Source organism: Engystomops pustulosus, chromosome 3 (assembly GCF_040894005.1).
Source record: "Engystomops pustulosus chromosome 3, aEngPut4.maternal, whole genome shotgun sequence".
NCBI lineage: Eukaryota > Metazoa > Chordata > Amphibia > Anura > Leptodactylidae > Engystomops > Engystomops pustulosus.
The window spans coordinates 89,291,087-89,318,981 of record NC_092413.1 but is presented as its reverse complement, the minus strand read 5'-3'; the positions used below and the strand labels follow the sequence as shown (position 1 = coordinate 89,318,981).

Sequence of the window (27,895 nt, the reverse complement as noted above, 5' to 3'; positions counted from 1 at the left end):
CTGTTTGTTATCCCTATACTATTATGTCACTGTTTATAGTATTTTGGTACTGTGACATCAATCTTTATTATCCCTTTTCAGTGACATCACTGTGTTTACAATCTCAGTACGTTGAAATCACTGTATTTATTTTTTTTGGTAACGTCCACATGTGATTGAGTGTCATATTGCAGTTGGGGCCCCATTCCCAGTTTTGCTATGGGTGTACTGGTTAAACCTCTGACAGCATCACAACTAATGAAGTCTTCTGTGTATTCTGTATATTCTGTGTCTAGCTCACTCATAGGAAAAGGTAAAACAACAGTAAAATTCACCATTTAATACATTTAAATAAAATTACAGTAAAAAAAAACTATTTGTACTATAGTATGAAAGTGCTTTAATGTAGTGTCATACATCAAACAATAGTTTGACATCTATCTAAAAGTTTACATTAAAATCTAATGTGCAAAGTGATTGGACTAGATACATAAAATTGATAGATAAACATTATAAATATCAACATGACATAAAAAGGGTTTTCCACTTAAAGGGAACCTGTCACCAGGGACCTCATTTTCACTAAAGCCAGATTGCAGAAGCCCATCACACCAGCAGTACAAATCTGCCTTTCTGCCTTTTTTAGGCATTTGCATTACAATATAATTGTGTTTTATAACTTACTCTTGCTCCATGACAAAATCCTGGGGTAGTCACAGGGGCTGGGCTTTGGTTTGTATGTATTTCAAAGAACAACATGTGACTTGTCTGTCACTCACTCCTCAGAGCTTGGCCCCCACCTTTGTGCTCCTGTACAGCTCCACCTCCTGCTCCTTCTCAGAGCTGCTGAGCTGACATCAGTGGGGGAGGGAAAATCTGTACAGGAGCACAAACATGGAGACAACCTGCAGTTCAGACAAATCACATGTTGCTTTTTTGAAAAGCATGCAAACCAAAGTCCAGCCCCTGTGACTACCCCAGGATTTTGTCAGGGTGCAAGGTAAGTTATAACACATAATTATATTGTAATGCAAATGCTTAGAAAAGACAGGGAGGCATTTTTGCAATGCAGGTGTAATGGGCTTTTACAATCTGTCTTTAGTGAAAATTAGGTCCCTGGTGATAGGTTCCCTTTAAACTAGAATGTGCAGGGATAATCTAATCATAAGACACATTTCCATGTTCTCAGTTATACTGGTTCTAAAATAAAACCTTGTTCAAGTTTATTTCTAATGTTACATACAAGAAAAATATAATATTAAAAGACAGAAATGGGAGGAATTGACCTGTTCTTATTGTGCTATTTTACAGTATTTGCAGTAAAGAAATGTAATTACTCAGACATAGGACTCCTTAGCATACTGTATCTGATCATAAATCTCAAAGATGGGCTGACTGCACCTTCGACTTATACATTCATGCTTGTTCCCATGACTGGAGTCTGACTTGGTCCTGACGAGGCCGGATTTTAACCTCCCGGCCTCACAGTTTGTCTGATCGTATTTTCTATCAATAACGGAGTGGAGTCCATTGTCATTATGAGATTTGTTCTCTTTCTGGGCAGAATCGGTTGAAGGTCCATTAGTAATGTAAGGTGCAAGGTGATCATCATGTGAAACACTGTCTCTCATGGTTTGCACAGTCATAGTATGACTGTATGTGGTTACATTTTTATAGACGGCCTCTTCATACGAGGGAGGGTTTCCAGGATTTCTTTGGTCTACCATCCTGAACACTTCATCTACAGATAATTTCTGAGTGGCAGGCCTTTTTGTTATAACTTGTGGTCGTGGGAAAGTTGTGTCCTGGTCGTGGTTCCTAGATCGAAAACTCTGACTGAATCCACTTCGTTGGAATCCACTAGCATTTTCTCGATCAGGGCCCCAGCTTTGTGTTTTGGTTACCAATTTTTTGTGGTTTACAAAACAAAAAGAATTTGAGTGTTTTTTCATTTCTCGTCCAACTTTGACAACATCATTGATGACATTACACTTTACAGATAAAGATTTGTGTCTCTGTAAATCATTTATCTTTGGACTTAAGGGGGATACAAGTGGGGAGCTAGTAAAAACAGAGCGGTCTGAGCAGGCGCTGTCAAGAGAACAGATTGAGGATGCATTGACTAAAGAGTCATCAGTGATATTTGGGTCATAGTTGGTATAAATTTTCAAACCCTTTGGCATATTTCTCCTATACAAAGCTTGATGACCGTATTTCTCAGGGGAAGAAGTGGGCAGCTTATCGTCTCTACATTGTAGACTATGTTTCCTGATTGCAACATCATCATGACTTCTGGTTAGTTTTTTTTCCCTCACTGGCATATCATTCTGGAAAGAAAAAACGTATGGCTCTGAGCATCTTCGGTCCATGCTGCTGATCTCATTTCTTAAGTGCTCAATTGGCAAATCTGATAGAGGCATATCATGGTGTATTGTGCCATCCTCATTTTCACCATTGCAGTGTCCTTGCTGTCCACACTTGTATCTGAATGAACCAGAATGACACTCATGGTCTGGATCAGTGCTGTCATATGCAGAGTCATTCTGATGAATAGATAGTTCTGTAACAGACAAAATTCACATTTTATTATATTAAGCACACTTACTTTTATACATATCTTCTTATTAAATTCATTTGCTGTGTGTTTAGCTCTTTACATTGGCAGTTATTGATGTATATAATATAGATGAAAGATGATGAAGCAGCACTCCAAAGGATAGTGATAACGGTATTTTTATTCCACCATAGATGTGACGTTTTGCCTTATCTATAAAGGCATTCTCAAGCATTTCTAGATAAGGAGAACTGTTGCATCTATGGAGGAATAAAAATACCGCTGGCACTATCCTTTGGAGTGCTGATTCATCATCTTTCATCTACTGTATCTGGTGGGTCATGTCGGACCCAGTGTGAAGACCTGCACCCGACTGTTTCACGGTGCCGTTCCAAAGCCTCCTCTTTTACCCCTTGATGTATATAATATAATTTTTATATGGGTCCACACAGTTTTTCTGATGTGGTTAATGGTTTTGCTGTTATATGGTGATACTTGGTTTAAACATGTTTTATGAGAAACTGGAGTCTTTCACCAAAAGAGAAAAGTGAAACTACATTTTACATGATAATTGAGGTTCCCTAAAATGTTAATCATTAAAAGTTTAATAAGGCATGAGGTAACATTAATTACTCACATATTAGAAAGAACTTGTTAAATATCAAGCAATCTTTACTCACCTGGACTATTAATATTTTCCAGAAAATCTTCCTCGAAAATAATCAACTGTGATATATTTTCACCAAATAATTCAAAACAGTGATCTATGAAGAATTCAACCAGAGCTGTGACCTGGTAAAATACAGAAAAATATAGTAAGTCACCAAAGAGGCAATCAAAACCTCACAAACAGGGAAAAGTTACAAAAGTATAGAGTCTACCAGATAACCAATAAGCTTATTTGCAGAATATTTACGTATTTGATATATTACATATCAATGGAAAAGAGAAAAGTTATTTCTGGGAAGCTTAAAGGTTCAGACTACTACTAGCATTTCTACACTTATCCCATAACTGATGGTTACTGACGGTTCTACAAGGTTCCCGTTCCCATTACATTATTTAATTTATAGGGGGTTCTTGTACCTGCTGGCTTTATTTTCTACAAGGTTTTTACCACTCACCACTTCTATACTGTATATACTATACTTTTTGAGATTTGCCTTTGTAGGTCACCTTTACAGGCATACTGATGCTTAAAGGCCATCCATGTGCTTGGAAAAAATATACAGATTTGGCTATATACATCATGTCACTAGGCTTCTTGTAAGTCATACACATATATAGAGAGAGGAAACTGCCTTTCAAATGTAGCACTAAGGCCTCATTTTCACTTTCCCACCCTGGAAAACTTATTTGCAAATTTCTTTTGCAAAAACATGTCACTTCTCTTTTTACCTTTTCATTCAGCTCCTTTAGAATTTCAAGAGGAAGTTCTTTATCAACTTGAGGGATGAGCATAGTTGGAGCAATGCAGACAGCTAGGTTTCTGGAGTCCATCTTATTTATGTCAGAAGCTTTACTAATATGATGGAGAACACAGATCAAGTGTTGCAGCATAATCAGATTTGGTTTCGGTAGTATCTCTGCAGTACTACAGAAAAAAAACAGAAAGCGATCAGGATTTGTGCAATCTTAGTTCAACCATTCTAAAAAATTCCTGCTAAAGAATGAAACTAAACAAAGAGGAACTAAAATGCAAAAATTTTCATCACTCGGACAGTCTGTTCTTAGTGTGGGTTAGCTGAAAGAGTAAGAACTTGAGTGTAGACCAGTACATGTTACACTTCATTATTTTCTTCTTACTTTGACCTTGTCTGAGAAAATGCATGATAGATTTATTAAGGATCTACAATGCACAGTCTGCAGCATATGACATTAGCTGCAAGATTCAGCACCATTTCACTGGAATCTTACATGTGATTGGCCACAGTAAACATTAAAGGCAAGAAGATTTAATCATCTGCCGCTCTATTAGAGAGGTTCCAGTACTGTCTGGTGGTCTAGTAGAGTCTCGCCAGTACAATTTACTTGTATCTAACACTGCTACACATACCATACTCCTAGACTTACAGCACAAACTGCACTGTGTATTATACAAGACTTTTATGAAACTCCTATCCTCAGCTTAGAAAGGAATTCTTCAGCTTTCATCAGGTCTTTGTGACTTCTATATGTAATGAACTGCAATACTTGTGTTTGTATTGGTCTGCACTGTGTTTGGTTTAGTTGGACATTGACTGCAAAAAACAAAGCATGCAGAGATATTCTTTTCATTAAAAATAGATACCTGAAAAGTGGATGAAATCAATTTCTAAACAGATCTATCAAAGCTACAATAGAGCTGTTCATAATGTCAAGTTAACATGAACTGTTACATGGGACCAACTACTAATTCCCCCTTGTGTATATTATAGCAAGAAAGGTTACAATTGAGATTACCTTTTCATCTCCTCAATTTTTTCTTCCAAACTTAGCTTCTCCAATGCACACATCCACTTGTTGTATAGTTCAGATGACAGGAGCTGGTTTGGGATGCCCCTTAGGAAATCCTGGATTTGGGAGATAAGTACATTGATCAGCAACAAACTAAAATAACCTAAGATTCAATTTTGTATTTACTGGGAGGTTTGAATAGCGCAGGGACTATAAGGACCCTGCGTAGAGATGGGGTACCAACAAGATCTTAACCTTGGCCAGGGGATAAACAGGGTTATAACGGAATTAATTTCACCAGATTATGGAAACCCCTAATTACTACTTTGTTGCATAACACGAAGAAGCAACCCGATTTCACAAATGCAGCTTTATCAATAATTGAGGTTTAATAAAGTAATATGCAACACCCCTGCAAATACATAGGCAGGCTGGTAGTTGCGAATAGCGCCCTCCCCAGGTCAGGAGCGGTTATGGGGAGTCGTGACCCGTCTAGAACCTGGTCATTGTGTAATAGCAGCTGTAGCCACTGCCTGTAAAGGCAATAGTTGAATGGTTGTAAGTTATTATCCAATTATGTGGCTGTAGAGAGGTGCTACCACCTGACCAGGGGGAGTATAAAACCCCTGTGCAGGGGGATCACATGGTCTTTTCACAGAGAGTCAAACCTACTGTCAGATTGAAGAGAGAGATAGAGTGTGGAGCACACCTTTAGTGCTGCTTCAGAAAACAATCCCAGGAACTGAGTCAGGAGACTCTAATCCAGAGCTGAAGCTTCCCCAGTTTGGTCAAAGCTCAATCTCAATTATCCCAGCCTGCATATACCATCAGGCTGTTGCACTATTCCTGTGGACCACTCTTCACGACCACTCCAGTACCAGAATCCAGATCTGCTGTTTGACCTTTTAGGCCCATTGCCTACCATCCTTTGTTCATTAAAGAACTGTGAGGCGATTTGAACAATGTCGCCTCCGTCTGATGCTTGTATACGACTGTTTACCACCACAGGTTTCCCCATCCATTACCCTATTACTTATCTTACAGATGTTCAGGGGTTTCCCCAGGGAGAACCAGTACTTCAGCCCCTCCCTCCTTATTTCTTGCACACACCACATGCTGGAGACCAACACAAGCACCGTGACAGCAGCATGCCCAGCAGCGTGACCACATTAGCCAGCCACTCTGGTATTCTGGGCCCCGGCTGCCTCCTGGCCCCAAGAAAAGACTAGGCCCCGGGGGGGTGTTGCAAATGAATAGTATAAAGAATTGTAGTCCAAAATACCTTTAACACAACAGCCAGTAAGTGCACAGATTTGCTTTTTAAATCCACATCTCTTCCATAGTTCAGGTCATCTTTGAGTTCCTTGCGAGCTCTTTCATTGGCAGCTTTACGAAATATGCCCTCTGTCTGTGGGCCCTGCATTCTCAGGATAGTTAATATGCCCTAAAGGGAAATAATAAAATTGTTGTTTTTTTAAATATCGAAATTCCCCATAACCCAGGTTTAATAACTGTGGTACATGTTATGTGTCTAGGTCACTTTGCAACCAGGCTTTGTATTTTTTTGTTTGACAATATTTTTTATGTAAGGGGTGCTTGGATTTTGAACTTTGAGACACTGTTCCACCCAACTATATAGAGGAAACTAAAGAAACTAAAAAAATTTATAAAATATTCAAATGATAAGGCTTGAACTGCATTTTCATAGTTGTCATTTATATGGAATTGCATTGAAGAAATTATTAGAACTTTTTACTTACACATATTGGTTTAGGAAGATTATCCTCCTCACAGATGATAGACAGGGGCTGGTCAAATAAAGTTGTCTTCAGCTCAGGTGGATTTGAGGACTCTGAAAGTGTAGAACTTCTTCTGAATGTAAAGGGCCAGGAAATCACAGCCTTTCTCTTTTTGTTGCTTTCTGGGCAGTCCAATAGAGAAAACAAACAAACAAATTGAGTTTTCTAAAAATTTATAAGAAATATTCTGCTAAACATTACTTTGATTCTACTTCGTAGTCACAGTTAAGTGGCTGGATGTATGCAGTGCTTCAGTCAATTGTGTTCATCAGCATGACATGGATTAATACTGCAAGATGTGATGTTTCTCACCATTGGCATGGCAGATGCTGTCCTCACTCCTCATCATATCTGTCAATAATTGGTACTTCCTGACGTCTGCCTGTGTTATAGAACAGGGAAACTATAAGTAGGATATTTATATGTGTTAAACTGTCTGTATAGGAAAAGCAGGAAATATTTTAGGAAATGTGACAGGAACCATTAACCAGACGAATTTATACCATTAATGATTATAAAGTTTAAATTAAATCATGAAAAACTCTAAGAAAAAGTTGCTGAATGTAAGCAAATGTTTCAATTTATTGTCAGCAAAGTATTGGTCTTAAAACAATGAGAGATTGATATACAACTGATATTAGCCAATGAGCTGTAGTCACATGTCCTTTATTAGTATGGACAATATACTAATGCAATAAAATGTGAGTATTTCCCTTACTATCTGCACATGAACGTGCTTGGCCTGTCGAAACGTATCCATTTGCCGGTCATATCCCAAGGACAGAGCACAGTGCAGTGGATGGGTGCCAATGAGCTACACACATAATTCACTATGATGCAAGAACCCCTTACCAGTGCACTGTGCTCTGTCTGTAGAAGTAGACTTGTGTATTGATCACAGACTGAGAACAGTTCAGTGGACAGGATCCTTTGCATCATAGTAAATTATGATGCAAGGAGTCCCTAATCCATACATTAAACTGCACCTCTCATACAGCTGTGGAAATACTCTGCTGCGTTCCCCTATTTAGCAGCACTCCTCTTCCTCATATGTACAATACAGTGTATGAGTAAATGAGAAGTAGCTTTCACTCAGGTTTTTTTAAGAATCATTTACTGTCTCTTCCTCCATTCACAACTCACACAAAACATACATGACTCACCTCTGTATGACATTCAATTAGGGTGTCCATGTTGTTGGCAACAAGAGCTTTAGACTACAACAAAATAAATGAGCATTAGGCAATGGTGATGTTTGTGCCTGAAGTCATGGATAAATACATAATATATAAGTCATCTACTTACAGCATTGCAGCCTGTGAGAACCTTCATGAGTAATCCTGCACAAGGGATTGTATTTCCCTCAATGCCACCAACTTCTCTTATCTGCCTGTAAGCAGAAACTGTGTGGTTAGTTGCCAGAATTATTACTTGGTTCAGTCTACATGGAATAGGCCTGAGATCATATATATAATCAGTAATAAAACCATCCAAATTGTATTCAATTCCACTACCAATCAAACTTTTTAAGGATTCTGAAGAACGGAGAATTGGAAAACATAAAGATGTATAACACCCATATTATAAATGAGTTGTATAACGCATACATTCAAAATACTTGCTCACCTGGTTGGTCACCAGGGTTACTACAAGTATAAAACTACAATTCTCCATTAAAATGGCAGTATTTTTTTGGCATTTTCTCTTCTGGAACCTCAACATGGATAATTCCATGTTAATATATATGTATATCATATATACGCTATATCTCAGAACAAAAACTGATCTATAAATTACATGAAAAAAAATCACAATACGTGAAAAATGCTGCATTTTTGGACCTTTAATTTAGGATTATGCATATGGTATGCTGTGGATTGAAGGGCTTTTTCATGTTGTCTAATGGTTTACTGAAGATTAATAAGTAGAATGCCGTTTATAATCCAAAGCCACTATAGGCTTGAAAACATGTTATCTACAAGTGTCGCTTGGCTGGCTGCGTGTCAAAAAAAACTCCGTCAACCACAAGACAACTCCCATGGTGATAGCTGCAATCAAAATAACAGATCAAAAAAACTAAGTTGTCCACGTTGCCTGGTATTGAAGAAATCTTATGTAATTGCAAGCTACAAATTTATGAAATCCTTGATCCAAAATAATATCAGCCATAACAATATCCGAGCACAGATACCGGATATACAGAAATAACTTTAATAATATGATAATTCATAATCAATAAGGCTGGTACCACCTCCTTAAAATTTCTACCTTATATATTGTATACACTTAAATACACTCCTTCCATAATGAAGTGGCTGATATATCTAGAGTATACTGAATAATGATGAAAGAGCACATGTTGTACATGCAGCATATAACTCAATGTTATCAATAGTTATTCCACCATCACATAGATAACTGTTATGTCATTACAGTAAATCTACCATATGGTTACTGACATCTGGGTTCACGAGACACATTACTGGTAGCTATAGTTAAAGTACAGATAGTAACATGAATGTACTTTCTTTATACCGCACCTATTATATTCACAGTTAATTCTCTATTAAAAGACAATCACATGTAAAACTGTTATTTTGATTGTACATTGCTGCTGTCACTATTACTCTAAATCATGTTACCCCATTCATTTTCCATACACTATTTGAATTCATTTTCTATACATCACTTACCACACGAGAGTATCCAGCCAGAGCTCCTTCACCTCACAGGAACTGTAATAAAGAGGAGACAAAGTGCATGACCATCCAGTACCAAGCCAGCGTCTACTGAAGGCAAGTGTTCTCCACGCTTTCCTACTCAGTGTAGGGGCAGGTGGAAATTCACAAGAGTCATGGAGACAGGAAAAAGCATCATCATGGGTTGCTCTGCTAAAGTCACTGTTTTGCAAAACACGCCTGCTTCCTCTTGTCACGGGCAGAGGTAACTAAGTCTAAACCCATGACATCACAGCCTGCTACCAAAACCTTCTTGTTGTAAATCTTCACAACATTTTGTCCGAAAGGTCTGTATTACTCATAGACTAGTGAATGGCGTGGAAGGTGGGAGTGCAAAATAGATGTCTACTGACAATTTATACTGTGGCTTACCGACTTACATTGCTGCCTGTGTGGCCCTGGCTTTAAGGGCTCTTTCACACCAGTGTGTTTCATGTTTCATTCATTGTTTACTACCGTTTTTTTCACCTTTCAATCTGTTATTTCATGGAACTGTTTTTCCGATCCATGGTTCATGCTTAAAAAAAAATCACAGTATGCAGTAAGCTTTTCTCACATCGGACCACATACTTTCATAAAACTCAATGTAGAGGCAAAAAAACTAACAGCATCTGTGTGTGGTCCATTTTTCTCCAGATGATGCTGGAGAACCAGTTGTTTTTCAAGAAAAAAATGGATGACTTACAGAGGTGAAAAAAACTGTCACAGCTATAACAGGGAAGCAACACAGACAGACTAGTGTGAAAGAGCCCTAAAAAAGAAAAAATTCCTTTCTGATACCGGTTGGCAATTGGATCCCCAGATCACCAATCAAGATTTATTTTTATCCTACTACCATTACCAAATAGAGTGGAAAAAAGAGGACCTCTACTGACACATCAATTGTTGTACACTCCTATATTCCCTTGTGAAAGAAATATTCAGGATCGACTTTTCTTATAAATATTTTTTTTCATATTTCTAGAAACCATTTAGTAAATTGCCAGCTTGTTGTCCCTGCAGGATCTTATATTGTTCAGTCAGTGTCAATAGTTTCAGATTATGCTCTGACACCACCCAAACTGGTACCACCTATTTGTCACTATTGTGCTTATAAGATTCTGGCAGAAGTTTTTAAAAGGAGTTTAAATGTTAAATCAATGCATTCACTCATTAAAGGGGTTTGCCCATGAAAGAAAGTTCTCAAATTTCAATAGCAATAAACACAATAAAGATCATTTTTAACCCTTTACAATTTTACACAGTTTTATTGCTGTTTTAGCTCTTATCACTGAATGATGGATGGTCAGTGCAAAATTCCAGCGTGTGGTCGAGGACTCTCTAAGCGCACACTACATGATTCCTCTAGTTCTGTGAGCTGACAATGGGGTTAGATAATCAGGGTACAAGGTTTATCTAGACTTAGATTTACCTTCTGAACATTCACTAGTATCTGACACATAGATCAGAGATGATTTGATCCATGAGACGCATATTACACACATACCACTCATCAGCTACACGTCAGCTACACACACACACACATCAGATCTGAGGTGCCTCCCCCTCCCCGGATAAAGAACTTATCTGCCTGCAGCTTGTAGTTCTTCTCACGCTGTGTACATGCTGGAAGGAAGAAGAGAAATAGAGACAAGCTCTGTGAAGCCTCACACAAGATGGCTGCCGACCATAAAGTCAGAAGATCCAGGGTCGTGTCCAGGGGCAACTTAAATTGTATACACGAGGACTGATAAAGACAGATTGGAATTATATTTGTGAAATGCTGTATTTTTGTTAATACGAGTGAATTAGAGAATGTGTTATTTTGTTATCCTGAGTACATTTAAGAAACTTGTTTTCGGGGAAATACCCCTTTAAATAATATACATCAGGAGAAGTGTCAACTAGAGATGAGCGAACATGCTCGTCCGAGCTTGATGCTCGGTCGAGCATTAGGGTACTCGAAACTGCTCGTTGCTCGGACGAATACTTCGCCCGCTCGAGAAAATGGCAGCTCCCGCCGTTTTGCTTTTTGGCGGCCAGAAACAGAGCCAATCACAAGCCAGGAGACTCTGCACTCCACCCAGCATGACGTGGTACCCTTACACGTCGATAGCAGTGGTTGGCTGGCCAGATCAGGTGACCCTGGGATAGACTAGCCGCTGCCCGCGCTGCTCGGATCATTCTGTGTCTGGATGCCGCTAGGGAGAGAGCTGCTGCTGGTCAGGGAAAGCGTTAGGGTGTTCTATTAGCTTACTGTTAGGCAGGAGTGATTCTCAAAGAACCCAACAGCCCTTCTTAGGGCTACAATAACGTTCTACTTTTTTTATTTTAATTTGCATCTAGTACCATTTTGTGAGGAATTAGCAGGGGGACTTGCTACCGTTGTGTTTAGCTCTTAGTGGCACACATATCCATAGCAAAGACCGAAGTGGGAAAATTTAGTAGGGGTTGGATTTCAATTAGGCACTAACTCAGTGTCATCTCATCTGGCATAGTAGTGTGCTTTGATACTTGGCTAGAAAATAGCCATAGGAGAATACAAAGAGCTTACTTACGCATACAGTAGCGTTCTATATATTTGATTTCTGGTTGATCTGCTGGTGGCTGTACTTTCTGCAGTGCATGTACTAGCCAATTCTGAGCAATTTGTAGTGAGACTTGCGACCGCTGTGTTCTGCGCTTAGTGACGCACATATCCATAGCAAAGACCGAAGTGGGAAAATTTAGTAGGGGTTGGATTTCAATTAGGCACTAACTCAGTGTCATCTCATCTGGCATAGTAGTGTGCTTTGATACTTGGCTAGAAAATAGCCATAGGAGAATACAAAGAGCTTACTTACGCATACAGTAGCGTTCTATATATTTGATTTCTGGTTGATCTGCTGGTGGCTGTACTTTCTGCAGTGCATGTACTAGCCAATTCTGAGCAATTTGTAGTGAGACTTGCGACCGCTGTGTTCTGCGCTTAGTGACGCACATATCCATAGCAAAGACCGAAGTGGGAAAATTTAGTAGGGGTTGGATTTCAATTAGGCACTAACTCAGTGTCATCTCATCTGGCATAGTAGTGTGCTTTGATACTTGGCTAGAAAATAGCCATAGCAATAGGATAGCATTGTTTGGTTTTAAAAACTCAAAAAAAAAAAAAAAACACAAAAAAAAAAAAAAAACACAAAAAAAAACAAAAAAAAGTAAAAAAAAAAATAAAGTTATAACTCTCATTTTAAAAATGTTTAACCCGAGGGCTAGGGGTAGAGGACGAGGGCGGGGACGTGGGCGTCCAACTACTGCAGGGGTCAGAGGCCGTGGTCCTGGGCGGGGTGAGACACCACCTGCTGATGAGGGAGCAGGGGAACGCCGCAGAGCTACACTCCCTAGGTTCATGTCTGAAGTTACTGGGACTCGTGGTAGAGCACTGTTGAGGCCAGAACAGTGCGAACAGGTGATGTCGTGGATTGCTGACAATGCTTCGAGCAATTTGTCCACCACCAGTCAGTCTTCCACGCAGTCCACCCATGTCACCGAAATCGCCACTCCTCCAGCTCCTGCACCTCAGCCTCCTCCCCCCCAGTCTGCCCCCTCCCAGGAAAATTTGGCATTTGAACCGGCATACTCTGAGGAACTGTTTTCTGGACCCTTCCCACAGTCACAAACCACTTGTCCGGTTGCTGCTGAGCAATTTTCCGATGCCCAGGTTTTCCAACAGTCACAGTCTGTGGGTGATGATGACCTTCTTGACGTAGTGGAAGTGTGTAAAGAGGTGTCCGACGATGAGGAGACACGGTTGTCAGACAGTGGGGAAGTTGTTGTCAGGGCAGGAAGTCCGAGGGGGGAGCAGACTGAGGGATCGGAGGATGATGAGGTGACAGACCCAAGCTGGGTTGAGAGGCCGGGTGAACACAGTGCTTCTGAGACGGAGGAGAGTCCTCGACCAGAACAGGTTGGAAGAGGCAGTGGTGGGGCCAGACGGAGAGGCAGGGCCAGAGCTGGTGCATCAGCGCCAAATGTGTCAACTAGTGAAGCTCCCGTGGCGAGGGCTCCTGCGGCGAGGGCTAGATCTTCAGAAGTCTGGAGGTTCTTTAAGGAAACACCGGATGACCGACGGACTGTGGTGTGCAACATTTGCCAAACCAGGCTCAGCAGGGGTTCCACCACTACTAGCTTAACTACCACCAGTATGCGCAGGCATATGAATGCTAAACACCCCACTCAGTGGCAACAAGCCCGTTCACCTCCGGCCGTGCACACCACTGCTCCTTCCCCTGTGTCAGCTGCTAGTCAGCCCCCTGCCCAGGACCCTGCCACAAAAACCCCATCGTCGCCTCCACGATCCTCCACAGCATCCACCAGCGTTCAGCTCTCCATACCCCAGACGCTGGAGCGGAAACGCAAATATAGTGCAACCCACCCGCACGCCCAAGCCCTTAATGTGCACATCTCCAGATTGCTTAGCCTGGAGATGCTGCCCTATAGGCTAGTAGAGACCGAGGCCTTTCGCAACCTCATGGCGGCGGCCGCCCCTCGGTATTCGGTCCCCAGCCGCCACTACTTTTCCCGATGTGCCGTCCCAGCCCTGCACCAGCACGTGTCAGACAACATCATCCGTGCCCTGACCAACGCCGTTTCTGACAAGGTCCACCTGACCACGGACACGTGGACGAGTGCTGCCGGGCAGGGCCACTATATATCGCTGACGGCACATTGGGTTAACTTGGTGGAGGCTGGGACCGAGTCTGACACTGGGGCTGCTCATATACTGCCGACGCCGAGGATTGCGGGGCCTACCTCGGTCCAGGTGTTTCAGGCCTACTATGCCTCCTCCTCCTCCCACCCCTCCTCCACCTCCTCCTCCGAACTACCATCCGTGGGCACGGCGCCATCAGTCGGTAGCTCTAGGCACAGCAGCAGTGCCGTCGCTAAGCGACAGCAGGCGGTGCTCAAACTGCTGAGCCTAGGCGACAAAAGGCACACCGCCCAAGAGCTATTACAGGGCATCACGGCGCAGACTGATCTGTGGCTGGCACCGCTGAACCTCAAGCCGGGAATGGTTGTGTGTGACAACGGCCGTAACCTGGTGGCGGCTCTGCAACTCGGCAGACTGACACATGTGCCATGCCTGGCCCATGTGTTAAATCTGATAGTGCAGCGTTTCCTCAAGACATACCCCAATCTGTCTGATTTGCTCACGAAGGTGCGCCGCATCTGTGCGCATTTCAGGAAGTCCAGCCCAGATGCTGCCACTCTCAGGGCAGCGCAGCGCCGCCTCCAACTGCCCGCTCACCGACTGTTGTGCGACGTGCCCACGAGGTGGAATTCAACACTGACCATGTTATCCAGAGTTTACCAGCAGCGCAGAGCGATTGTAGACTGCCAGATGTCAACTTCCACCAGAACTGGTAGTCAGGTCAGTCAGCTTCCTCAAGTCTACAATGAGGAGTGGACGTGGATGTCTGATATCTGTCAGGTGCTGAGTAACTTTGAGGAGTCAACACAGATGGTCAGTGGCGATGCCGCCATCATCAGCCTCACCATCCCGCTGCTTGGCCTGTTGAAAAACTCTCTGGTCAGCATGAAGTCGGAAGCTTTGCGCTCGTCACAAGAGACAGGGGAAGAATATTCCCTTGTTGATAGCCAAAGCACCCTCAGGTCTGTTTCTCAGCGCATATCGGAGGAGGTGGAGGTGGAGGAGGATGAGGAGGAAGAGGAGGAGAATGTTGGTGAGACACAAGAGGGGACCATTGTTGAGTCCTTTACTGTTCAGCGTGTATGGGCAGAAGAAGAGGAGTTGGAGGAGTTGGAGGAGGAGGAAATGGACAGTCAGGCCAGTGAGGGGAGTGAATTCTTACGCGTTGGTACTCTGGCGCATATGGCAGATTTCATGCTAGGCTGCCTATCCCGTGACCCTCGCGTTCAAAGAATTTATTCCAGCACCGATTACTGGGTTTTCACTCTCCTGGACCCACGGTACAAGCAAAATCTTTCCACTCTCATCCCTGCAGAGGAAAGGAGTGTGAGAATGCATGAATACCAGCAGGCCCTGGTGCACAAGCTGAAACAGTATTTCCCTTCTGACAGCGCTAGCGGCAGAGTGCGTAGTTCTGCGGGACAAGTAGCGAGGGAGAGTAGGCGAGCAGGCAGCTTGTCCAGCACTGGCAAGGGTACGCTTTACAAGGCTTTTGCCAGCTTTATGTCACCCCAGCAAGACACTGTCACCTGTCCCCAGTCTCGGCAGAGTAGGGCTGATCTTTACAGAAAGATGGTGAGGGAGTACGTAGCTGACCATACCATCGTCCTAAATGATCACACAGCTCCCTACAACTACTGGGTTTCAAAGCTGGACATGTGGCACGAACTGGCGCTGTACGCCTTGGAGGTTCTTGCCTGCCCTGCCGCTAGCGTCTTGTCCGAGCGGGTTTTCAGTGCAGCTGGTGGCATCATCACCGATAAGCGTACACGCCTGTCGACTGACAGCGCTGACAGGCTGACGCTTATTAAAATGAATAAAGGCTGGATTTCTCAGAATTTCCAATCTCCACCAGGTGAAGGAAGCTCAACCTGAATAATTGATCCACTCCTCCTCCTCCTCATTTTCCTCCTTCTCCTCCTCTTTGTACAGTAAAGCAGAGGAAAATGGCTATTTTTTGACAGGGCCCACTGGCTCTTGCTATAGTACTTCATGCATTTAATTTTTCTGGAGGGCCACCTACCCGGTCCTCTGTTTGAAACAATTTTTGTGAGTGCCACATACAGGCACTCAATCTATTCCATTTTACTGCAGGGCCACCTACCTGCTCCTCTGGTTTGAAACATTTTTGGGACTGCCACATACAGGCACTCAATCTATTCCATTTTACTGGAGGGCCACCTACCTGCTCCTCTGGTTTGAAAAATTTTTGGGACTGCCACATACAGGCACTCAATCTATTCCATTTTACTGCAGGGCCACCTACCTGCTCCTCTGGTTTGAAACATTTTTGGGACTGCCACATACAGGCACTCAATCTATTCCATTTTACTGCAGGGCCACCTACCTGCTCCTCTGGTTTGAAACATTTTTGGGACTGCCACATACAGGCACTCAATCTATTCCATTTTACTGGAGGGCCACCTACCTGCTCCTCTGGTTTGAAAAATTTTTGGGACTGCCACATACAGGCACTCAATCTATTCCATTTTACTGCAGGGCCACCTACCTGCTCCTCTGGTTTGAAACATTTTTGGGACTGCCACATACAGGCACTCAATCTATTCCATTTTACTGGAGGGCCACCTACCTGCTCCTCTGGTTTGAAAAATGTTTGGGACTGCCACATACAGGCACTATCCAAATTAAATTGTCTCCATAGCAGCCTCCACACGTTGTCTCCATTGCTACCTCCAAAAGTCGTCCATATAGCTGCCTCCATACATCGTCCCTTTATCAAACGAGGTGTGTCAGGCAGAAATTTGGGTTGTTTTCATGGATTCCACATCAAAGTTGTTAACTTTGTCGCCACCCTGCTGTGTTATCCACAAAATATACTGGCAAACTTTTACCATTTAGGGATATTATTTCAGCGCTTCTTGCGCATCTGTTTACATTCCCCTCACCCGGCATATCCTAAACTTATAAGAACGCTACTACACTTGATCTTATACAAAAGGTTCTTAGAAGTGCTGTTTGGGGAGTAGCCTAGAGACAGGGGCTTGAATTGGCGAAAGCTCGCCTGGCAGCGGAGCGCCAGCTCCATGCGCATCATGCGCTTCTTGCGCATCTGTTTACATTCCCCTCACCCGGCATATCCTAAACTTATAAGAACGCTACTACACTTGATCTTATACAAAAGGTTCTTAGAAGTGCTGTTTGGGGAGTAGCCTAGAGACAGGGGCTTGAATTGGCGAAAGCTCGCCTGGCAGCGGAGCGCCAGCTCCATGCGCATCATGCGCTTCTTGCGCATCTGTTTACATTCCCCTCACCCGGCATATCCTAAACTTATAAGAACGCTACTACACTTGATCTTATACAAAAGGTTCTTAGAAGTGCTGTTTGGGGAGTAGCCTAGAGACAGGGGCTTGAATTGGCGAAAGCTCGCCTGGCAGCGGAGCGCCAGCTCCATGCGCATCATGCGCTTCTTGCGCATCTGTTTACATTCCCCTCACCCGGCATATCCTAAACTTATAAGAACGCTACTACACTTGATCTTATACAAAAGGTTCTTAGAAGTGCTGTTTGGGGAGTAGCCTAGAGACAGGGGCTTGAATTGGCGAAAGCTCGCCTGGCAGCGGAGCGCCAGCTCCATGCGCATCATGCGCTTCTTGCGCATCTGTTTACATTCCCCTCACCCGCCATATCCCAAACTTATAAGAACGCTACTACACTTAACTTGGTGCAGGCTGGGACCGAGTCTGACCCTGGGGCTGGTCATATACTGCCGACGCAGAGAATTGCGGGGCCTACCTCGGTCCAGGTCTCAAAGGCCTACTATACCTCCTCCCACCCCTCCTCCACCTCCTCCTCCTCCGAATTACCATCCGTGGGCATGGCGCCATCAGTCGGTAGCTCTAGGCACAGCAGCAGTGCCGTCGCTAAGCGACAGCAGGCGGTGCTGAAACTGCTGAGCCTAGGCGATAAAAGGCACACCGCCCAAGAGCTATTACAGGGCATTCCACATCAAAGTTGTTAACTTTGTCGCCACCCTGCTGTGTAATCCACAAAATATACTTGCAAACTTTTACCATTTAGGGATATTATTTCAGCGCTTCTTGCGCATCTGTTTACATTCCCCTCACCCGCCATATCCTAAACTTATAAGAACGCTACTACACTTGATCTTATACAAAAGGTTCTTAGAAGTGCTGTTTGGGGAGTAGCCTAGAGACAGGGGCTTGGATTGGCAAAAGCTCGCCTGGCTGCAGAGCGCCAGCTCCATCCCAAGATCCAACTAACATAGTTGCAGCACCTTTAATCTACTACTAGTTCACTGCCTCCATAATAATAATAATAATAATCTTTATTTATATAGCGTCATCATATTCTGTAGCGCTTTACAAATCATAGGAAACAAATACAAATGTAATGTAACAGAGCACAACATTTGTATGGAACAACAGGAGTGAGGTCCCTGCTCGCCAGAGCTTACGGTTTATGAAGATGATGGGGTAACACGAGGTAAAAGAATATTTAATGGTCAAGCCATTCTTCTTAGGGAATAGAAAAAAATATAATAAATGGAATTGCTGTCGCTTGAACCACTCAGCCGTCATCTTATATACCAGGTCCAGGGTGAATGGGACTGCAGAGAAGTCTGGTGCCTGTTGGTTGCTGGATAACAGATGGGAGGACGACACAGGACGGGTTAGTAGAAGAGTTAAAACTTCATGCAGTTAATGAGTGTTATAGGCTTGCCTAAAGAAATGGGTTTTAAGAGCACGTTTGAAACTTTGGAGGTTAGGTATTAGTCTGATAGTCCAGGGCAGAGCATTCCATAGAATTGGTGCAGCTCTAGAGAAGTCTTGGAGACGCGAGTGGGAGGTCCGCACTAGGGTAGAGGTTAATCTAAGATCACTGGCGGATCTAAGAGCACGGGTTGGGCGATAGACTGAGATAAGAGAGGAGAGGTAGGGGGGTGCAGCATTATACAGAGCTTTATGGATGAGGGTTATTATTATTTTAAACTGTATTCGAAAGGAGACTGGCAGCCAGTGCAGCGACTGGCATGAACTGTAAGCATACATGGTCCCCTTATCAAACGAGCTGTGTCAGGCAGAATTTTGGGTTGTTTTCATGGCTTCCATGTTAACTTTGTCGCCACCCTGCTGTGTAATCCACAAAATATACTGGCAAACTTTTATCATGTACCGATATTATTTGAGCGCTTCTTGCTCACCTCCTTTGGTTCCTCTCTGACACCCATTGGTTTGAAGCCTGAGTCCAATTAGGGTATGTCGCCATGCCACTCTCTAGCCTGCTGCCGCTGCCTCTGCCTCTGCATGCCGTCCCCTATAGTGTCAGGGTCAATTATTGGATGTTTTACATGCTATCTAGCTTCATTCTGTCACTCTGTCATGGCCATGCTGTTGCCCATAATTTCGGCATAATGGTGCGATTAAGCAGCCTCAGAGGCATCCATGCATGCTGCCCCTGCTGTTTCCTGTCCATTTCCGTGGTGTTTCCATCCTTTTCTGAGGTTCCCAGGTGTTTGGCCAAGCTTCCCTGTGCAGAGCCTTGGTCCCCTTGAAAAATGCTCGAGTCTCCCATTGACTTCAATGGGGTTCGTTATTCGAGACGAGCACTCGAGCATCGGGAAAAGTTTGTCTCGAATAACGAGTACCCGAGCATTTTAGTGTTCGCTCATCTCTAGTGTCAACTCAAAATAATACATTTAAACCTACACTTTATAGGTAAATTTGTGCACTTTAGTCAATATACTATACAGCACAGTGTAGTTGTAGATGCTTAAATATAGTTGTGAATATGTAATTATTGGAAATCTACCATCCGATCGCGTGCGACACAATCCCTGGCGTGATCCCCGGAAAGTTGGGAAACCCGGCGAAATTGCGGCCGCGGGACCCTTAGTAAATAAGCTCCCATATGTTGGTGCGCCCTGGATTCCTCCTAATGCAGGACTATGCTAGACCTCATGTGGCTGGAGTATGTCAACAGTTCCTGCAAGATGAAGACATTGAAGCTTTGGACAGGCCTGCTTGTTCCCCAGGCCTGAATATGATTGAGCACATCTGGGACATAATGGGGGTCATTTACTAATGCCCGCGTTTTCCCGACGTCTTACCCGAATATTTCCGATTTGTGCCTATTTTTCCTGAATTGCCCCGGGTTTTTGGTGCACGTGATCAGATTGTGGTGCATCGGCGCCGGCGTGCACGCGACGGAAATCGGTGGCGTGGCTGAACGAAAAACCCGACGGATTCGGAGAAACCACCGCATTTTTTAAAAAAAAGTGTCGCTGGACACGCGCTTACCTTCACCAGGAATAGGATTGTGAACTCCGGCGGACCTCAGTGGACTTCAGCGCAGCAACGACACCTATTGGACGACGGAGGAACTGCCTTGAGTGAATCGCCGGAAGACCCGAATCCACCGCAAAGAACGCACCACTGGATCGCGAATGGGCCGGGTAAGTAAATCTGCCCCAATGTCTTGCTCCATCCACCAATGTCCGTTTATAGAAGTGGGTACAGTGGTTTATAGTATTTTGGACTGATGATGATCCCACAGAAAATGACACCAAGGAAGTATATAAAAAAAGGTAACAGGAACCTGTCATCTGGTTTTGATATTTCAATAAAATGACAGGTTCCAGTAGTATTGAAATCAAAAGTTAAGAATATAAATAACTAGGAAGGCCTGATAGGATCTGATAAAAAAGTTTTTTTAACCAGTAGTGAATAAAGGGTAGGCAGAACAAAGCTCCAGGCTCAATAGCGATTGGCATAGAGCTCATAGACCCACACAGCAGAGGGAGCAGATGAATGGTGTGCATGAATCCAGACAGCAAAGCGGCTAAACCGTGTTCATATAAAGTAGTTCAAGAGATACAATCAGCACCTCCAAAGCCACATACCACTAAGGGTGCATTCACACACACAAATGTATGTCCGCAGGGCCATAGCCAGGCAGACATACGTCCAGCATACACAGTCATATAAAATCTATCATGAGCTAGTCAAATGACTGAATTAGACCAAGTAGTTGTCCACCAGGGTGTTGCATATTGCTCTCAACAAATTAGGGACACCAGTAATGCCACCACCAACACAGCACATTGTTTTGCTGTTGCTTCCTTTCATTAGTGAATGAAACTAAAAATGGTTAGTTTTTGTCATTTTTTGGGGCAGAGTTAAAGGGGTTTTCCAGTTTCTTCTAAACCTTTTTAATTATTGTCAGCTTTAAAAGTGCTACAATTTCTTCATCCAGGGAATACCCTGTAATATACCACCCCCTTCTAAGCCAGAATATCTGTGGAGGGTTTTCAGTCTGTGTATATTAACCTTCACTCATATGATTTTATGACTTTATTAGGACATTTCTAATTGGTTTATCTGTCAATGAACGTATACAACAGGCATTGTATACAATGGAATTTCGTGGAAGATTACATTTTGCTTAAGAAATGTTATTGTGAAATATACATAACCGTTGGCTAGAAGGAAAATGACACAACATGATTTTAAAGTAAGATGAAAGAGAAGTAGTGAATATGGACACCTGCCTCACCCAGAATATGCCTATGCATTTAAATGATTCACAGTAAAGTTGAAACATGTGACGACATGTGATAGCAGTTATTCAGAATGCTAGCAATGTAGATGACCTCTGTCTGGCAATCCAACAACCTCAAGCACAAGGTTTATCCCTCGTGTCACCACAAAGGATAAAAATGGTTTCTAGCATAATACAATTTAATCCTGGAGTGAATGAATGAATATTCTAGATGTGAACTGTTTTTCCATCACTGGAAGAAGCCGGACCCCCACCAACCTAATATTGAAGACCTGTTGTATGAATAGGTCATCAATATATGGAAACTGTGAAACCCCCTCTAATGGTGTTTAATGGGAACGGTCTCGGGTCTCTAAGTTTTCTGTTAGAATCACAGAACATTTAATAACCATGGACACAGCTGGCAGACAGACATACTTAGTATTATAATGATAATTTGCAAAAAATTAAAACATCTTAGTCATACCTACCGGAAAGATGCAATACAGGCATTGAAAGGCCATATTAATATAAGGGCATTCTTTGGAGATCTATGGAAATGACAAGTGTCTTCCTCATCTTCATCACATGACAAGACCATCATCTGGGAGAGATCCACTCGGTGCTTTAGTCTAAAGCTAGTGCCTGATCTGAATAACATAAATCCAGGTTGATATAGGTATATTCTGTACATTTAATCATTTATTCTTACATGAATTTATAATGTAGAATTTACATTAAAAATACTCGCTTACCACAAAAAAATCTATAAGTATGTGCAGTAATGTTAGCAACCAGAGCTCAAGGTTTCTGATTTGTGATATAATAAAGTCAGTATCATTACCCAGATAATCTATAATTAATTTAAAGACATGCTTTACTGACTTTAGTTAATTTATTATACATTTATCTGTAAATCTGTCTTTCTCATGGTTTGATACCTTACTTTTATACATACATTCCATACATTTATCCCCTAACCTCTATAGATCCCAGAAGTTGGATTTCCAGTAATCCAAAGAATGAGTCTCTACAAGTGAAGCTAAGGCAGTGCTGGGGCACATGCTCAAGCAGCTCCTGAGGAAATAGCCATCTCCGTCAATGGAGTGCTGGTCACATATATCCACTGTTGTTTCAATAACATGGAGACGTAGGGTGCACTTGCAAGCAAGGATGGTTTTAGACAAAGTGGGGCCCTAGGCAAAACTAAAAATGGGGCCCCAAAATAAAACTATTTTACGAACAATCACATTCAGTAAGAGGCTCCGTTTACAAACAGTAGTATGGTAAGACAATCTGTAATATGGGACTGTAGGAGAATTGTATAGGAGATAGACATATGATAGGTAGAATGATGATAAATATGAAAATGATATAGATTTATAGATAGATTTATAGATTCAGAAGATAGAATACTGAATTCAATCTTCTATAATATCTGTTAACTAGTAGATATAGCATAATAGCAATTGCCTGGTAGTGACACATTTTGTGGGTTAAGTAATTAATAGCAATCGAGAAAGAGAGCATTAATCCAGCTAGATGCGAGGAGCTAGTAGATCGATAAAATCATCAATAAATTTTGATGATTTTATCGATCTACTGGCTCCTTTCTCGATTGCTGCTTCGTGTGCACCTGTGGCCAAGGTTGTCCGTGCTGGAGCCATTTGGAGCCGAGAAAACGAGGATTGTCTGGACTATGTGGTGAGCTGATCTACAATATTATTTCGTACTTGTTGATTTGCTCTAAGTAATTAATACAATGAATTAGCAAGGACACAAAATCTTTAAAGGAAATCTACCATCACATTAAGGCCTAATAAAGCAGCATTACTTACTTGTAGATCAAGACACACTATTTACAGCCATGTGTTTATATTATAGCTTTATTTGGCCCTTCATTGGAAATGGCTCCAGCTTCACACCCCCAGAGCACATCTTACATAGTTCCTTCCTCCTCTGGAGCCTCCCCACTACTGGTGATGTCAGTCTCCTCAACTGAAATGCAGCGCAATCGCTATGCTGCTATGCGATTTTCATAGCACAGCCTCTTCCTGCAGCTGGTCTCCGAACCCAGAGCATCAATGTTCCCAGCAGTAGGGGAGGTAAGGAGGAATGTAAGAAGTGCTGCAGTGTGCACAGAGCCTGTGGGGCTCTGGTAATGCCCCAAGAGCACTTCTGCATCATTCATTTATTCATAAACTTTATTTTTTTTATGGAAAGGCCACATAAGCTATAGGGTAAAGGGAACAGCTGGGATTGCTTAGTGCTTGCACTAATGTTTTTGTAGATTTCCTTTAACAAGGACTTGAACTTAATCCTCCAGAAAAATGTTCCCCAACCAAAAATCAATAATGGGCTGGAAATTATTTAGTCTTCGGCCACAGAAGGGGCAGGAGTAGCAGCTGCCTAAAGATGTAGTGGGGCCCTTGGAACAGTCCTTCTGCTCTTCATGTGTCCCACTAACCACGGTTCTAGTACAATTTTGCTGGTGCAGTTCCCTCCACCACATCTTCAGTCAGCAGCAAATCTTACTGTGGATACTAGCTTGAGATGGGTGAATCAATTCTAATGAATTCGTTTAGAATTTCAGGAAAACTTTGGTCTGCACGAATCCGAAGTTTACTGTGATTCATGGGAACTAATTTTTTTTTCTATTTATTATCAAAATGGCCACGAGCACAATGTGTTACATGGGGCACAGAACTCTGGGAAGGAGAAAGAAACACCCTCGATCAGCAACCGGCAGGCTTATGTGATGTCACAGCCCTGCCGGGATTTGCAATCCCGTCATTTCACACTGCATGTGCTGCATGTTTCTAGCGTCTAGTTGCTTGTACTCTTGTAGCTTATGAAGTGATTTTTGTTCAAAATCCAGGGTGTCCGTTTTGGAAGATCTGTATACCACAAATTTCAATTCTTTTTTGTTGCTAAAGTAGATATCAAGAACTCTGTGTCAAATCCACATAGTGCACTCTTTGATGTTATAGTGGGATCTTGGCCCTCAGCTCAGTCCTTTGGAGCTGGCACAAAAAAGTTATCTTTGTCAGGCTGCGTTCCCACTTCACTTATTTGGTCAAGTTGGCCTCCATAAGTGCCCATGGAATTGAAGAGTGAAGCGAATCTAAGAGCGGCGGCTGTCATGTGCATGTCATACTAAAACACAGCATTGTTTGAAGACCAAACCACGCTCCCTATGCATATTTGAGCATGGCACAACATTCTACAACACCCCATAGTCTCTCTGCAGCCAGGAAATACCTGTTTTTTAAAGTGATTCGCCATGATTCAATTTGGGTAGAGTCAAATTTTGTCGGAGAATTCGGCAAACTCAGCAAATCAAATTTTTGAAAAATTTTACCATCTTTAATAGTAGAAAATGCCAGGATAAGAAGCGTGGCCAGACACCCCAACTACACAAACAGTCAGAAACCACTACTGGCTAACCCTTCTCCAGCAGGGCCTTAAAACGGGTTGTCCAGGGTTTTAAAAAAACCTAGCTGCTTTCTTCCGAATGGAGCTCCAAACATGACAATGGGCAGTATGTAGTTGTTTTCGAAAGAGAGCTGCAATGATTTTCAACCCCTTTTAAGTATTCATCACCAGTGGTTCCCAACTTTTGTTTGCATCACCACTCCCTCAATCCCAACTCCTGCCCTTTAATATTGGTGGTGCCAAAAAAGATTGTGGACCACAGATCTAGAAGATGAAAATATTAAATATACACTGCATGACTTAGACAGCAACACAACAGATACACAATCAATCAGCTAAACCACAAGTACTTAACGAATTGGGAGCTAACATCTTCTCACTCACCTGCCCTTTCCAGGACCAAGTGTCCTTGCTTAATCTGATGAGTTTACAGGAACAAAATGCCACCGAAGTTAGTCTCTCTAATCCTATCACCAATACATCTAATATGATAAAAGTTACAAATCCAGAATTCTACCCTGTTCAATCTAGAGTCCCTGTCATGGACCTTAATCAGGAAGCGGTCGAGAAGGATCTTCAAACTTTACGCGATAACATCACCACATCATCACATAATCTTACACGCAAGGAACACCTGGATATTTCGGAACTAAACAATAATCCTTATATTATTATACGACCCTCGGACAAAGGGGGCAACGTCACAGTTTTGGATAAAGCTCTCTATCGACAAGAAGCATATCATATGCTACAGGACACCAATACCTACCTTCAACTTCCGGATGACCCCACACCAAGTTTCAAAGCAGAAATGGAGAAATTGGTCGCAGACGGCCTCCAATCGGGCTTCTTTGATAAAAGGACTTCTCCATTTGTTCTAACTTTTATATGTTGCCTAAAATCCATAAAGGAGGTTTTCCACCGTCTTTCCCCCAATTGTATCCTCAACCAACTCCCTTATGGAGCACTTAAGGATTTGGCTTGTTAATCTTCTCCAGCCACTGGTTACCAGACTCCCTGGATACATAAGAGACACCAAAGCCATCCTTGCAGCGGTTAACCAAATGTCCTGGTGTGAACAGGACTCTTGGGTGTCATGCGATGTCACTGCGTAATACACCAGTATTCCCCGTATTCCCCATTGATTAACATGTGAAGCATTTGTGCAAATTTTCTGCATATGACATTGAACTTCAAAACTATATCTCTACTGTTTTACACTTTTTGCTGCAAAAGAATTTTTTTATGTTTGACGATAATTTTTTCCTACAGGTCACGATGACTCGCCTCAAACAAAGAGGCTATACTTCCACTTCATGTGAACGTGCCAAGCGTATAGTCAACTCTAAATCACGTTCACGCTATTTAATAGACAAACAAATTCAACCTTCTCAGGCAGTTTCTAAACCGACTTTTAGTACTCAATTTTCTCAACAATACACCCAGGTCGTTAATATCATCAAAAAACATCTGCCTATTTTGGAATGCGATAACATCATGTGTGTGTCCCGCCGGGCACCTACTTTGGCCACATCACTGTCACCCAATGTGTTTGTACATGTGGATCATACACACACTTGGCTCACTTACAAGGGCAGCTATTGCTGCGGCGGAAACAGATGTAACATTTGCAAATACATGACCAAAATCAATTCTTTTTCCTCAACTGTCAACCATCGAACATACAAAATTTTCAGATGTATGAATTGTGATACCACCCATGTTATATATCTGGCCGAATGCACTTTGTGCCGCCTACAGTACATGGTGTGCACCTTCAGGAAACTTAAGGACCGCTTAAGTTTCATTGCCATTGATCATATACCGTTTAACAGGAGAGGTGGTGACAGGGTTAAAATGCTTCATGTTAAGGAAGCTCAGTGGATTCCTGTCACTCAATACACGTTATCCGCTTGGTCTGATTTTTAGAAGCGATCTGAATTTCATATATTGAATACTGTAACACCCATTTATTTGGTGTTTTTACCTTTTTTCACAGGTTCATGTACTAATACTAACGTTGTATTTTCCATATACTTTTTCTTTGTGCATTGCTTATACCCTGCTAGTGTCTTTGTTGTTAATATATGTGAATAAGGACCCAGGTCTATGAGGTCCGAAACGCGCCACCCTTCTTTTTTTGCCATGTGATCGCATTTTTAACTATGTTTCAATAATTTTTTTCTTTTTTAACTTTCTATCGCCTGTTGCCGATGGTTCAGCTTGTTTTTCCTTCCACAACAGATACATAGCTTTCCTGTAGGTGCAAGCTCTATTTTCTATGTTCTGAATGTTACTTATCTGCAATGTGCAGCCTTTTCCATTTATTAATGTATGGGAACATCAGTCAAAATTGGATAAACTGCTGCTCTATACATTAATGTCTTAGCTTACAGCTACATTACTCACAGAAAATGTATTTTTCAGGTGAAGTATTCCTTTAAGACACTGAACAGAGAATGTACTTTCCACACTGTCAATATGAAAGATTGGGGGTGCTTTCATACTGGAGCAGACCACCCACTGTGCTGGGTATAAGTAGGAGGAAAGTGTGAAAATCAAATATCAAGCACTGAGAGTGGTAGATGATGGTGAATATGCTATAGTTGCTTTCTCCTTTATAACTATTTTACTGGCCTCAAAAAAGAACTGAGCAACCAATGGCCCTGGGTAAATATTTTTTTTAGCAGTTCACTAGAGAGCACCTTAAGGTGCAACCTTAAACACATTGCATAGAACACACAGTCTATCCACACATATTTCCCACTCT

The 27,895-nt window shown here is 42.4% G+C and overlaps 1 protein-coding gene across 3 annotated transcripts in view; it reads right to left on the bottom strand.

Annotated features, from left to right (window-relative positions):
- Nucleotides 1-1,071: 1,071 nt before the first annotated feature.
- LOC140121599 (T-cell activation Rho GTPase-activating protein-like) overlaps nt 1,072-27,895 on the bottom strand; it is a 91,705-nt gene continuing 64,881 nt past the window's right edge. For all 3 annotated transcript variants that reach the window (XM_072141367.1, XM_072141368.1, XM_072141369.1), the window contains 11 exons: nt 22,182-22,340; nt 9,462-9,503; nt 8,074-8,158; nt 7,932-7,985; nt 7,081-7,150; nt 6,730-6,890; nt 6,252-6,413; nt 4,976-5,085; nt 3,932-4,127; nt 3,214-3,325; nt 1,072-2,539 (listed from right to left, as the gene is read on the bottom strand). In XM_072141367.1, the coding sequence (XP_071997468.1) occupies nt 1,317-2,539; nt 3,214-3,325; nt 3,932-4,127; nt 4,976-5,085; nt 6,252-6,413; nt 6,730-6,890; nt 7,081-7,150; nt 7,932-7,985; nt 8,074-8,158; nt 9,462-9,503; nt 22,182-22,340 (2,374 nt within the window). In that variant the 3' untranslated portion in view covers nt 1,072-1,316. The remainder of the gene's footprint in view (nt 2,540-3,213; nt 3,326-3,931; nt 4,128-4,975; nt 5,086-6,251; nt 6,414-6,729; nt 6,891-7,080; nt 7,151-7,931; nt 7,986-8,073; nt 8,159-9,461; nt 9,504-22,181; nt 22,341-27,895) is intronic.